General features: G+C 38.8%; 1 protein-coding gene across 1 annotated transcript in view; it reads left to right on the forward strand.

The window, feature by feature from the left end:
- The window catches only part of KLHL1 (kelch like family member 1), a gene marked incomplete at its 5' end in the record, with an annotated part of 133,482 nt that overhangs the window by 83,723 nt on the left and 34,335 nt on the right, over positions 1-15,424 (forward strand). The window contains one exon of the mRNA XM_083362569.1: positions 11,046-11,232. Within this exon, the coding sequence (XP_083218695.1) occupies positions 11,046-11,232 (187 nt within the window). The remainder of the gene's footprint in view (positions 1-11,045; positions 11,233-15,424) is intronic.

The raw sequence follows: 15,424 nt of genomic DNA on the forward strand, positions 1-15,424 counted from the left end.
GGAGTTCAATCCTTCGGCCGCCCAAGCTCCAAGCTCAGGCGGCCCCGGAGAACTCAACCCCCACCTGGGGGCTCACCCCCTCCTCTTCTCCCGAGGAGGGGGCTTCAGATTCGCCCGAACAGCTGATCGGCGCTGTTTCGGGCGAAAAATCACACAGCTGAGCCGCGGGCAGCCCGGGAAGGCTGTCTCCGGCGCCGCGGAGCCACCGGAAGTCCCAGTGTCCAGGGTTCATTTGATCAGCTTCTTTGACCTTCTGACATGCAAAGACAATGGGGTAGCCAAATTCTCTGATGTCCGAAGAATTAAAAGCAGAAAACAATGCAGCTTGAAAATGAAAGGCATGGGACATTAAAAGATAGGCTGGGAGCATCAGCCAGGATCCAGTTTATGGGTGGTTTGGTGAGTTAGTCCAGCTGATACCTGCACACAAGGTCTTCTGGAGAATTGACTATTTCTACACACTGTAGAAGGGGTTCAATGCTAAAAGATGCTGAACTCGTCAGCTGGAAACCCGACAGCTGGGTTTGAGTTCCAAGCACCATGCAATGGGGTGACCTCCCATTATTTGCCCCAACTCCTGCAAATGCAAGTAGATAAATACCATGTTTTCCCCAAAATAAGACCTGGTCTTAATTTTTCTTTTGCCTTCAACAGGTCTTATTTTTGGGGTAGGCCTTACCTCACCTCCGGCACTGACAGCCCCATCCAGCTGGTCCACTTCTTCTGGGGCCGAAGTTCTGCAGCTGGATTCGGGCCTGCGTTTTGCAGTCAGGTCTTTCCAGAAGGCCTAAGCAGCTGAGTACCAAGCGATGGATTCAATCCATACTGTAGCTTGGTGCTTGGCTGCTGAGGTCTTGCAGAACCAAGCTATGGATTGAATCCATAGCTGAGTTCTTGGTGGCAGAAGCCTTCTGGAAAGCCCTGTGACTGAGAAATGCAGGCCTGGCTGCAGAAGAGGCCTCAGAAGAAGAAGTGGGCTGGTGAGGAGAGGCCTGGCTGCAAGGTAAGTGGGTGCGGGGCAGGTGGGGAAGCTCCATACCCCCGCCCTAAGCTTGATTTTTAGGTTTGTGCCTTGTCCCAAAACTAGGGTTTATTTTTGGGGTAGGGCTTATATTAGGCCCACCCCCAAAAATCAAGCTAAGGCTTATTTTTGTGTAGGCCTGGCTGGGTGAGGAATTCTGGGAGTTGAAGTCCACAAGTCTTAAAAGTTGCCAAGTTTGAAGACCCCTGCCTTAGAGTTAGGCACGAGTGGACAAAAGGTGCTTTTCCCTTTACTTTTACACATACTGGATGCACTTTGTCAGAACCAGGGCAGATTGCAGAGTGCTGCATACAGCCCAGCCCTAATCAGCTCATTATCCTCCTGAGAGCTGCTTTTGATGAGCAAAGTGGAATTAATTTCTTTCCTTTCATTTTTTTGAGGACTCCTGCTTTGTGACTTGGAGTGGCTTCTCCTGATATATTTTGTTTACCAGTAAGACACCAGAATGCAAAACAGATCAGTGGAAATGAAAACCCCAAAGCTAAGCCAGATAAATTATTGTTCTAATTTTAACAGATTTACTCTTATGTGAGATTACATATGTAAAGTGTTACATTTGAAAACCTTATCCGAGATAAAAACCGCTTAAAGCTTTCAGTGGAAAAGTGCCAGGTTTTAATTAAAATAGATTCAGGCAGGGTTTAAGAATAATTACACTGGATTTATTTTACAGCTAGCAAACTAAATCAGAATATTGGTTAAGGTAAGACTGGATCAATTAGGATAGTAAAGGTAATTTGCATTTCTAATGCACGTCTAATCATCGTGCAAAGATTGGCTTGTATGGATCTTTAAACTTGTTTGGAATAGAGGGTCTCATGAGATTGGCTTTATTGTGAATTCAAAAATTCTAAAAGCCTTTTTAAAAATACTATGCTGTCTTGGAAAAACAACAACAACCCAAAAGCAGCAGTTTCACAGTAAATCTGTCATTGCCTGTGTCCTCTTGGGACAATTCACATCCAACTTCTTAAAAGCAAAATTGATTGGCACTTTAAAAAACAACAACAACAGAGTTTTAAAATAAGAAATAACCATATGGCAGCATAATTCTGGAAGGAATTTAAAGAACTTCCTTAAATTGAGAGATTAGTGGCGTGGAAACCTATTTCCACAACACAAAGCAAAGGTCATGGGGAGGACTTTTCCTTGTTGGTTGAACTTGCTCTTCAAAGTTCCACCGACTGCATTGGTTGCTGGGAGAACCTTCTGCATTTCAAAGAAAGTGGTGGGGCCATAGGAGGAATAGGTAAGCTAGAACTTGCAAACTGCAAGCTTATATTCACTGGCTTGAGAGTAATTCTAGAAGTTATTTTAACTACATGTGCAGTGCATAAAACTGATTAGTTTGGTTTGAAGGGAATGATCAGTGATGCCAGTTGCTGATCCATTCCATCTTAGTTAGTGGCATAAAGTTATCCCCCAAATACCAAATAAATAAGATTGAATAAAATCCATTAGGTGTCAATAATTCTTCCAAATTTGACTGTCATTTGAAATCATGCATGAACCAGATAGAGGGCTGTGAAAATATCTACAGACTCTTCACATCCTGGACATAAACTGTTTAAACTTCTTCCTTCAAGATGACACTACAGGGCATTGCACACCAAAACAATTAGACACAAGGACTGTGGTTTTTTTTTCTTTTCCCCATGTCATCACTCTGCTAAACAACTAATTCCCACAATGCTGTTAAAACTACCTATTTTTTTTAATCTCATTTATATCCCACCCTTCTCCGAAGACTCAGGGCGGCTTACAATTTAAAGCACAAATCAATGTGCTTAGCAATAGCCTTCATTCTATGTATATGCCTGCTTATTAGGGCTTTCGCCCCCCCCCCCAGCATTATTACAAAGTCAGCTTATTGCCCCCAACAATCTGGGTCCTCATTTTACCTACCTCGGAAGGATGGAAGACTGAGTCAACCTTGAGCCTGGTGGGATGTGAACCTGCACTAATTGCAGGCAGCTGGTGTTACTTCAGGAGGCATTAGCCCACTGCTCCACCAAGGCTCTGTATTGGGCTGTATTACTATTATCCTTCTCATCCTTGCTATTCCCTATTCCTTATCTTCTTATGACTATAACTTTGTTGCATGTATCTTACGATTTATATTAATTGTTTTACGGTATTTAGAATCCTAATATGATTTCTGTTGATTGCTTAATTAGTATCCTATGACTATCACTGAGTGTTTTATCCTTTGCTTATTATGATTTTATCACTTGTTGCTTGTATGTACACTGAGAACTTATGCACCGGAGACAAATTCCTTATGTGTCCAATCACACTTGGCCAATGAAGAATTCTATTACGTAGAAGAAGGGCAGAGGATGAGGAAAGGAAGCACCATGTTATGGATTCTTCTTGCTTGAAGCTTTTAAAATAGGGGCACAGCAATCATTTGCCAGAAGTGGACCGTGGATTCTGAAGAAACTCTCAAATCTGTCCAAATTTGAGAATTTGTGATAGGAACACTATTGATGCTTTTGTCCTGAGAGGGCAGCCAAGAAAACTAAACCAATAGATCATCAAATCCAGATTTCTCTAGAGATTCTCAAGTCATCCAGGGCATGGTTGTCCCAAAGGTGCTTTTTCAAAAGGCAGTTGGACTAGTGATGGAAGAATTTATATTCACCACCTATCTCCTGTTTACAACAAAGTCCCTACCCAGCAGAGAGGGAGAAATATGATACCTCCTATCTCCTGTTTCCAACACAGTCCTTTCAGCAGTTCCAAGAAGATTCCACACCCATTTGCACTATTCAGGTGACCCCCAAGGGCACAGATAAACCTCCAAGTGGCCTCAATGACTCTTGGAGAGAGTCCTTATGACCAGATGACTGCAAAGAATATAAATCTTTCCATCCTCCACCATTCAGTCAGAACTGAAGAATTTTCTTGGATGAGAAGCGAAATGTCTTCCAGGAAAAAAAAACAAAAAACAAAATCCAGTTGGCTTTTGAAAGAGCACCTTTGGAACTGATTACTCCAGAGTTTCCCCTTGAGACACAAATGACTAGGCTCAATTGATCCTACTTTTTAAAAATCTTTAAAAAAAACTTATTAAAAGGAAAATAAGGGTAAAATATTACTATACCTGTATATATTGTCATTATTTTATTTATTTTTTACTCCAAAAGATTAAATCACATTCCACTGTTGAATTAGTATTTAGGCTTTCTAAATTGCATCAGAATGAATAAGATGATACAGGATATTTTCTTAACAGGATAATTATCTGTTACTAAACTTTAAAATCTGCTAAGAGCCTAGCTATCATTTTTTCAATGGTTTGATGAGACCATTTTCAGGACGACCTCTGTTTGGGACGAAAGTTAAATGAGACAGGATAATTATATTTATGTCTGCCAGTGGGTGAATTTGGTTTAAAGACTTAACAAAACTATTACAGAATGAATTATTTAAATTGGAAATACATGATCAGTGTGAATTGGTGTCATTTTTACTTCTCATGGTTTTAATAATTCGGTATAAAGAGATTGATATACTCTGATATTTCTTTGAACATATATATATATATATATATATATATATATATATATATATATATATATATATATATACACATATGCTTCTGCCAACCTAGCAGTTCGAAAGCACGTAAAAATGCAAGTAGAAAAATAGGGACCACTACGGTGGGAAGGTAACAGCGTTCCATGCGCCTTTGGTGTCTAGTCATGCCGGCCACATGACCACGGAGACGTCCTCGGACAAGCGCTGGCTCTTTGGCTTTGAAACGGAGATGAGCACCGGCCCCTAGAGTTGGAAACGACTAGCACGCATGTGCGAGGGAACCTTTACCTTTACCTTTATATGCACATATACACATATACATCTTAGTATATATGCATGCATGCCTTACGATGGCATTATATAATTATTTCAATAAGTACACTTCAGAAGAGATTCAATGGCCTAAACTGATCACCTATTCTCATCACAATCTCCTGGCTTCAGATTCTGCATATGTGGTGAGTTAAGATATGGAGATATACCCTTCACACAATTTGAAAAATCTTTGAAAGGTATAGTATCCAGGTTGAAGCTGAAGAAAATGCCTTTCACCTCTAATAGTAGAAAGCGTTTGGTGACCAGTGAACCAGCAATTATTCTATGAGGGCAATTTGGAAATAAACTTCCATTTGGTTATCAATGACAGAACTTTCATTATGCACATTAGAAAATTACGACTTTACATTACTTTTCCACATAATCGCCATTCAAATTGAGGCACTTATAACATCTTACAAGGTTTGAAAATCCTTAGTAGTAGTCGCTCGGTGCCAAATCTGGGTAATGGGGGGGGGGGTGATCAAAAACATCCCAACGGAACTGCATCAAAAGTTCTTGGGTGTGCCTAGATGTGTGTGGGCGAGTATTATTGTGAACCAACACTGCACCAGAAGTCAGCATGCTGCAACGCTTTTTATGGATGGCTCATCTGAGTTTTTGTAATGTTTCACAGTAGACTTCTGAACTGATGGTTGAACCACGCTCCATGAACTTTACCAGCAGTACCGCATTGGCATCTTCACATTTGGTGGGATTTTCTATGGCACTACTGACATTGATAACCAAAAGGAGGTTTATTTTTGAATTGCCCTCATATAACTACAGATTCTTTATTCGTTATGTAATATGTAATCTGGAATCTCTATGTGCATTCTCATGCAACATTAGATTGCTCAACTTGTTTGAGTTTAGAAACTAATAAATTAAGTAGATTTCTCGCCATCTCTCTAATATCATTGCTTGTGCTGTCTAATAAAATTCTCTTTCAGAAGCATAAAGCTGGTAAAATTCCTATTTAGCAAAGACCAAAGACCTATATTGGTCTGAGGATGAGAATGCATAAAATGGTAATCAAGATTTCATTGCAAAGACATTTAGATATTTAAATTGAAGAAGCTACTTTATGGCATAGGATGGGACCCAAGGGAACTTACTAGAACGGAAAGCATGAAATCTTTCTTCAGTTTTTTTTTAATGGAATTCTTTTATTAAATTTTGGAACTTGAGTATAAAAAGGAAAGTTTTGAAGTTGGGATAGTCTGCATACTCAAGATGATCCTACATCCTTAAAATATCAGCAATGTTTGGTGATGTTCTCTCCATAATAAATATCATGGCTGGTTGAGAGATTCTGGGAGTTGAAATCTACCCATCGTTAAGATTGCCAAGGCTAAGAAACACTGTTGTGGACCTTCTAAAACTACAAAGAAATGTTGCTAGATCTCAGGACCATCTTAGTATCTTCATATTTCTTGTGATTTTTTTTTTAATTTCTGATTAATTCTGTGGGATCCTGCCACCTACGTACTTCTGTTTAGTTGATCATGAGATGTAGATAATTTCAGTCTGTGGCAGGCTAAACCTCATGGAATGTTTCACTCATTATGAAGTAAGAAATGCAAAAATATTATTTGTTCACATCAAGACTCTACAGCCAAAACCAGAAATGCTTTCTATGTTGCCTCTATTCAGACATTTTGAACAACTGTGATCTTCTTGAACCTGTGCATATTTCAGTAAGATAATCTCTGGTCCTCACTGTGAGCATAATACCTTCAAAGTGAATTCATTGTAGATTGTCTACTGTCTGAAAGGATACAAGCCAAATGATTTTTTTAAAAAATTAGGTTATAAATTAAGATTGGACTCAGGTAGAACATTTTTCCCCCTCTTTTGCTCTTTTGCTTGTTGCTATTATGTTGACGTATTTATTTATTTATTTATTTTAATTCCATTTATATCCCGCCCTTCTCCGAAGACTCAGGGCGGCTTACAAGCTTAGCAATAGCCTTCATTCTATGTCTATGCCTGCTTATTAGGGCTTTCACACACACACCCCAAGCGGCATTATTACAAAGTCAGCTTAATTGCCCCCAACAATCTGGGTCCTCATTTTACCTACCTCGGAAGGATGGAAGGCTGAGTCAACCTTGAGCCTGGTGGGACGCGAACCTGCACTAATTGCAGGCAGCTGGTGTTCCTTAAGGAGGCATTAGCCCACTGCTCCACCATGTCCTTCTAATGAAAATTGTCTTTCTCCCTCTCTCTGTGTTGGTTTCATGTATCATCAAGGGGATGATAGGGAATGAATTAGATCACATTTTGGGAGTTTTTAAGTAGTGGCAGATATGGAGGGATTGTTGTTGGTCCTGAAAGCAATAAAGATGGTTAATTTTCTACCTGAGAGTGGTTGCATGATGCGTGCTTCCAGTTTGTTGAAGTAAAAGCTAATGATTTTTATTTTATTTTATTTTTTTAGTTCTAAGATGATTGGAGTCTCACTTGCTTAGGTTAATTCATTCTCCCTTTCTTACATTAGGTTGATTCAGAATTATCATCTCCATCTTCATCATCATCATCAATGTGGCAGTGGACTAGGACTGGGGAGAGACGGGTTCAAGTTCACCCTGAGCTGCACACGTTCAGTAGGTGACTTTGAACCAGTCCCTCATTTTCAGCCTAACTACCTGTATATTTCCACAGCTTGAGGTAAGTTGGACTGAACAGAGAGACTGGCCGGAAGTTATTCTTAAAGTTAATTCCCTGGTCAATTTGAGAATTTGCAATTAAATTACCCTCTCACTGCACCAGGCAGAATGTCCCAATAAGAGCGTAAGTTGGTATCCTTTTAACAAGATCCAGAAAGACAGAAGACTGAATATGAGTGTAATCGAGAAGCAGGTTAGAACATTTGTGTTTTCCTCTGACCTGTGTTGTTTGAGAGCAAGCTTGGTCTAGTGGTCAGGCACCAGGCTAGAAACAAGGAGACTGTGAGTTCTAGTTCTGCTTTGGCCACAAAAGCTGGTTGACTTTGGGCCAGTCGGTCTCTCTCTCTCTCTCAGCCAAACTCACCAAATTGTTGTGGATTCAGCTTTTTTAATTCTGAATTTTGGCTTGCATGAATTCAGCCTTTACCTTTCAATCCACCTCAATCCTCCGAAATTCATTACTGGATCTCAAGGAATCATTTTTTCTTTCCCCAATGTATCGCTGCTTTTTCCTGCGCTTAGTACTGAAAGCAGATAGCTTTTTTTTCCTACCCTGCATCTTCTATTAATAGTGATGGAATTAGACTTGCTGAGTCTGAACTACAAACGGCAAAATGAAGTCTCAAAGGCAGCTCGATCTTCTACCTCTTCTTTGCTACTTTTACAACAACTTTCGGACGTCCTTAACATTTTTGGGTGGGGAGTTTTCCTAGCATACAGATTGGCTCCCTGCACAAGTTGTGTTGGCAAACACATAAGATTGTGCTCTCAGGCCAGGCATATGTTGCTTAGATATTACAGAGAGAGGAGTGGAAAAAATATTGCCTGTCCCTTGATGGAGAAACGGTTACAGATACGCAAGATGCATTATTTATTTCTGAACCAACCCCTGTACAATTCCCCTGTGGATGCATGGCAGGGAAGCAGAGTTTATGATAGCACAAGGGCAGCAGCTAATTAAATTTTAGTTATTCTGTGCCACACTCTGAGAAGATGAAATGCACAGGGACAAGAGCCTAATGTTTGCTTTGCAGACTTATTGAACTAATGTTATGGGTTAATTTACTATAAGGGAGATTTTTACAGCATCAGCAACAGCCATAATTTCTAAACTCATCCCTGTTAGACAGTAAAACTAGTTATATATTTTGACTGTTATCCAAGAATATATTTAAGCTTTTTTATTGCTATTATTGTTGTTTAAACTGACATCAGACATTAGTTCCCAGATAAATCTCTGGGATATATCAAGTGACCTTATTTATACCAGTTTAATCAAAGCTGGATGCGAATTTGAGAGATAGAAGTTCTGATTTTGGTGCAATCATTAATTCTTTGGGTCGTATGAGGACTTCGATACATCAGGCAGAGCATTCAGTCTACCTTAAAAAGTGAGGATCTAGTTTGATTTTTGTCTCACTTTTACTGTCTCCTGATTTTTCTTTCAAATTTAAATTCACTGGGTTAGCATTGAGTCTACCATCCTGGAAAAGCTATAGACAAAAGACAAAATAAACTAAATATAACCTAAAATATTGTTCTAGAGGGAGTCTTTAAATGGTACGATACATTCTAAAATTAATATTTTATTTATAACTTGCAATTTCTTAAATTGGCTATTATATAGGTTGTCTCTTTATCCATGCCTCTCCTCTTTGCTCAGATAACTTAGAGCATATTTGCCTGGTACTATTCCTTATTGTAAAGGGACACGGTGGCTCAGTGGGTTAGGACGCTGAGCTTGTCGATCAGAAGATCGGCAGTTTAGCGGGTCGAATCCCGAGTGCCGCGTAGCAGAGTGAGCGCCTGTTACTCGTCCCAGCTTCTGCCAACCTAGCAGTTCGAAAGCACGTAAAAATGCAAGTAGAAAAATAGGGACCACTATGGTGGGAAGGTAGCAGCGTTCCATGCACTTTTGGCGTCTAGTCATGCCGGCCACATGACCAGAGAGACGTCCTGAGACAAGCGCTGGCTCTTCGGCTTTGAAACGGAGATGAGCACCGGCCCCTAGAGTTGGAAACGACTAGCACGCATGTGCAAGGGAAACTTTATCTTTACCTTTTTATTCCTTATTGTAGCATGACTACCAAGTCTCTTTTGTTTCACTTTTTGTTTCCTATTTTCTCAAGGATGAACTTATTTCTATTGGATTTATTAGCATCTCAGTGCATGCCACCATTTTCTCTCTTACGCACAAAGGCATTCCCTTCCTTGGAACCTTAGGAATGTAATCTTCCCTCTTACACTTTTATGTTTGTGATCATTATCTCTGGATCTCCTCCTCCCAAACCATGTCCCTTGTGGTGCTTTCTCTATCATCTTTGAGAAGTTGACCAGAAGCATCTGTCACATTTTATTCTTCTTCTTCTTTGTGGAGTTGCTTATAAAGTGAGCAGATGTTTCAGAATGTAATGATCAAAGAAATCTCAGCAATTGTCATTCTGATTCCTGCTCTTTAAGAATGTCTCTTTCCATTACCCATTTACAAGCTTAATAAATGGTCATCACCATCTGTATGTTCTTGCTTATGTTCTTTACTGCAATGCTAATTCTCTTATTCCCAGACAAGGTTCTTTGCAATTCTTCAAAGTTGCATTGTCCAAGAGGGGTATTGGCTGGAGTTGATTATGGCCATTTGAATGTCAGCCACTGTTTCGAGGCACAATTACAGAATATATTATAGACTATCTATAAACATTATGGAATATATCTTAGGCTATCTATGTTCCTGTCAATATAGCATTGTTTTAAAAGAAACCATATTTCCCAGTTGTTACAGATCTCTAATCCTGTCTTTTTCCTGGAGTAGTTTATGGTCAAGATGTTTTTGGGAGTAAAGGATGAGAACATCAGGAAAACAAGATTTTTCCCCCCAGGGAAAAAAAATAGGGAGATTTAGGACTTAGATTTCCTTTTCATGACGTTGGGTAAGAAAAACCAGGTATCATTTCTGATTGAGGGACCATTTCATAAGGAAAAAGATGTTTCAATAGGGAAAAGAGGGCAACATCAATTGCAGAAATTCTGGAATTTCTTGAGAAAAATAAAATAAAATAGGAGTTAACATTATGCTTTCTAAGACTTCTGTTTAAAAGAATGTTCCCCCATGCACAGAAGTGTCGTTCTGTCTCCTGTTCTCACAATTTCATGGTAATGTACCACTTCTTTGAGAAGTAGGATAGCTCACAATTGAGTTTCTTGCTAGCCATGCTGATACATTGTAAAACCTCATGTGACTATTTCATTGATTATTGCTCCAAATAAATCTATGGCCATCTTGTTACCTGTTGATCTGAATTGTCGTCCTTGTGGATTGAGTTATGCCTTTTTATTTACTAAAAGAAAAAGGCCTCCTCAATGTCCTCTGCAAGCCCAAGCATTCTACATACCTGAAGCTTGTGAAAGGAAGTGTGAGGATCGGGCCATAGAAAAGTAGAATATCACTGTTAAATCACAACTTGTATGATTTACAGATTTTAGCGGACCTGGAAAACCATGCACTTTTTAAAGATGACTTGGAATGTCAGAAGCTAATTCTGGAAGCCATGAAATACCACCTTTTGCCAGAAAGACGAACACTTATGCAAAGTCCAAGAACAAAGCCAAGGAAATCTACCGTTGGGACCTTGTATGCTGTTGGAGGAATGGACAACAATAAAGGTACCAGTTAAGAGTTGTTTTCCAAGGATTTCCAAGGATTACTTTTCTTCCATGTACTCGCTCTATATCCATTTTTTAAACTTCTCTGGTATGAAAAAAAAAATCCTGACAGTGAGAACAATTAACCAGGGGAACAGTTTGCCTTCAGAATTTGGGGGTGTTTCATTACTGGAGGTTTTTAAGAAAAGACTGGACAGCCCATTGTCTGAAATGGTATAGGGTCTCCATGCTTGAGTAGGGGGTTGGACTAGAAGACCTCCAAGGTCCCTTCCAGCTCTATTCTGATTGAATATTTGATTCTGACTGATTGATTGACCAGCCATAGTGTCTTCAAGATTGTATTGTAAATTACCCTAATCAGTTCCTGAGTGATTAAAAAACTAGATAAAGTAGTAACAAATAAAGAGCCCAAAGTTGACCACAATGTGTCAAGTGGATAATGGTATAAAAGTCTTGTGGTGCTTTACTGTTTTTGATACTTTTAGCAAGTTGATGGAAGGGAAAATATATCTACTTATCTCCTATTGCTTTCTCTTGGGTCTCTCTCTGGTTGTTATTTGAACAAAGTGTTCCCTTTCATCTTATTTGTTCAGTAATCTTGTCTCATCTAGATTGTCAAACAGTTTCTGGCAGGTGGAACCCTGAAACAAAGCTGAATAAGTATTGCATAGGTCATTTGTTGAAATCTAAAATGTTTATAATGATAAAGTTGGAAGGAACCTTGGAGGTCATCTATTCCAGCCCCCTGCTCAGGCAGGAAACCCTATACCATTTCGGACAAGTGGTTGTCCAGTCTCTTCTTAAAGACTTCCAGTCTTGGAGCATTCACCACTTCTGGAGGCAGGTTGTTCCACTGGTTAATTGTTCTAACTGTCAGGAAGTTTCTCCTCAGTTCTAGGTTGCTTCTCTCCTTGACTAGTTTCCATCCATTACTTCTTGTCCTGCCTTCAGGTGCTTTGGAGAATAGCTTGACTCCCTCTTCTTTGTGGCAGCCCCTGAGATATTGGAACACTGCTATCATGTCCCCCCTTGTTCTTCTCTTCATTAGACTAGACATACCCAATTCCAGTAACCGTTCCTTGTAACTTTTAGCCTCTAGTCCCTGATCATCTTTGTTGCTCTTCTCTGTATTCTTTGTAGAGTCTCAACATCTTTTTTTACATCCTGGTGACCAAAACTGGATGCAGGATTCCAAGTGTGGCCTTACCAAGGCATTGTAAAGTGGTATTAGTACTTCACGTGATCTTGATTCTATCGCTGTTAATGAAACCTAGCACTGTGTTGGCTTTTTTGGCAGCTGCAGCACATGGCTGGCTCATATGTAAGTGATTGTCCACTAGGACTCCAAGGTCTCTCTCACAGTTACTACATCTGCAGTCACATCTGCAGTGACATCCTCAAAGCATCCAAAAAAGGGTATGTGTACATACAAAGCCTTGCTCCTTTGCAATATGTGTTGCACCCAATGCATCCCTGTAAAAAGGGGCAGGACTTTGAATAGCCAATCTCACCTGCCATTTTGAAGCCGGTAACCATTGTTGGTCAGAATACCAGAGAGAACGTATAATTGAGTCAAAACCAAATCATCTTGGGGTACTCTGCTTGGACAGTAATCCAAGCTGGAGCTTCTTCTGGGTTTCCTGTAGGAAATGCTATATAGCATGGAACATTTAAATTAGAAGCATATAACATACTAGCTTCACAATCATAGACCACTAAACAATTTTCAGAGGCATAGAGTAAATGGCTTCTTTCTTTTGACTGTTAGACAAAACACTTTAAAAACAGCTAGCTTTTCTAGCCAACGGCCTTGAATTTATAATTGCGCTGTAATTTACATATATTAGACTTTGCTCTACAATAATTAAAGTTGACTTTTTAAAGTGCATTCTTCTAAGCCTGATCATGAAAAAAAATGAGAGTCCATTGGGCAAGAAAAAAAATGAGCAGTGTTTGATGTTTATGGCCCTGTAATGCCTTAGCTCACCGGTAATTTACTTCTTTTTCCTAAGGTTCTTCTTTAAGTATGCACATGGTTTACATTTTGGAAGGTTTGCCTTGTTCCTTCATATTGCACCCTGCGAAAATTAAAAAAACTATTTTATGTAGTTGTGAAATAAATATTTTCGTGAACCTGTACGGTCTTTGAATCTGACGATGATCTGGGAAAACTGCCAAGTAATAGTTGCTAATGTATTTGCAGGGTTTTTTTTATTATTAGACCAATAATTCTTCCTATACAGAATGAAATCAACCATCTGCTTTCAGACAGATATAAAATTAACAGTTACATAAACATTAATGATGCACTTGTGTTCTTTTGGTTTATGGACACCGAGAACAAGCTCACCTTGAGGCTTGGCTAAGCAAAATCTTGGGAAGTTTTCCAGGCAAGTAGGTGAAACTAGTGACATTTTTAAAGACAATCTGCCCCTCGTGGATCAAAAGTGATGATCTGAGAGCAAAATGCAATTTAACTTAAGAAACTACTTTGCTTTTTAAAATCTAGTCTCCTTTTTAAAACTGCTTGGAATAACATCTTGGTATGTCCGCTATTTGAAAAGCCAAAGACCAAAAGAATTACCATATCTAGAATTTGGGGGGGAGAAATAAGCTGAAATAAACAGGGTAACAGATTTATGATAAGGCAACTAAAATGACAAATAGGATTATTGAAACTGTATGCTTAACTGTTGTAAATCAAAATAATGAGAATTGTCTTAATCTAATGTTTTGCAAAGAAAGATACTTTGGGGAAAGGGGAAATCAAATGAAATTAACATATGGAATATTGATCATAGAATTAATTGTTAAGGACTGTCTGATAAATGTTACTCAGACAACATTCTGTTTTACAAATTACTGAATGATTTATGTTATGTTAAAAAAATTCTAATAAAATATTTATAGAAAGAAAAAGAAAAATTACCACTATGCTGTTTCACAGGCATGAAATAATTAAAAAGGAAAAAAAAGAGAAAATTCTAAAGGTCTCTCTGAATCAGCTCATAAGAAAATAAGTAACAAAAAAAAAACATACATAGTTTCCTGACAAAGTGCTAAACATTAAAGCTATGCAAAAAAATTTCACCAGGAGCTTTGGCGATAATCCCAAATTTTTCCCCAGAGGAAAAAGTTCAGAAAAAGGCAGAGCTTTGAACTTTGATAGAACTTGCCGGGAAATAGAAAAATCTGGAATAGAACTAGTAGCTTTTATGAACAAAAAGCAAGATGGAATTTGGAAGGGGAAAGTGCAGTCAAAATGCTGACCTATCCAGAAAAAAAGTAATAATTAATTGTGTTTGGATTAGGGTTTTCTTTATTGCTTTGATAAATTAATGTATGTCTTCTGGATAAAGAACAACATGGCACCCATAATTCAGGAAATTTTAATTTTCTTTTCAACACAACAAACCATTTCTTTATATTGCACTGTCCTTTGGGGTATAGTCCGACCACCATAAAGAATAATAATAATAAAAGTTAAATAGCAATTAAAATTATACAAATATAAAACCAAGAGCCACCAGGATATATTTACAGTTTTAATAAATACAGGGCTTGCACAGTCAAAATGTCTTTAGCCTAGCTATCATCTAATGGAGGGGTCTTCAAACTTGGCCCTTTTATGACTTGTGGACTTCAACTCCCAGCATTCCTCAGCCAGCATGGCTCACTATGGAAACCTCTCTCATTCCCCTCAGCATGGCTGGCTGAGGAATTCTGGGAGTTGAAGTCCACAAGTCATAAAAGGTATGTGAGACGTTGTTCTGGAGATTTAGTTGCACAGATACTTGGCTAAATAAGCAAATAGGTACAGAGAAATTCTACACTCCAATAATTCTCGTCATGCTTTTGTTCTTTTGGAACCTCTAGAAAAATATCCCTTCTAATCTAAGTTGGCTTAATAATCATCTATACTCAGGTTTCATGAAGAAGATTGAATAAGAACCTTCAAAGTCCTGAAAATAAATCATCGCAGAAGCAGGGGGAAAAAGGAAGTGGAGAGAGCACAGGGAAAATGCTGAATATCCCATAATAGCCTGTCAAAATCTCTTCAGTGTAGCAACTACTGAAAGCTTGTTAGCAGTGAAAAAACCGTTAGCTTAGGAATAACATCCAAGGCATTTTAATTTAAGACTTTCACCTATTCCAATTTATTATTTAGAAAATGTGTTTGTTTATGGAAATA

Source organism: Vipera ursinii (genome assembly GCF_947247035.1).
Source record: "Vipera ursinii genome assembly, chromosome: 4".
Classification (NCBI taxonomy): Eukaryota; Metazoa; Chordata; class Lepidosauria; order Squamata; family Viperidae; genus Vipera; species Vipera ursinii.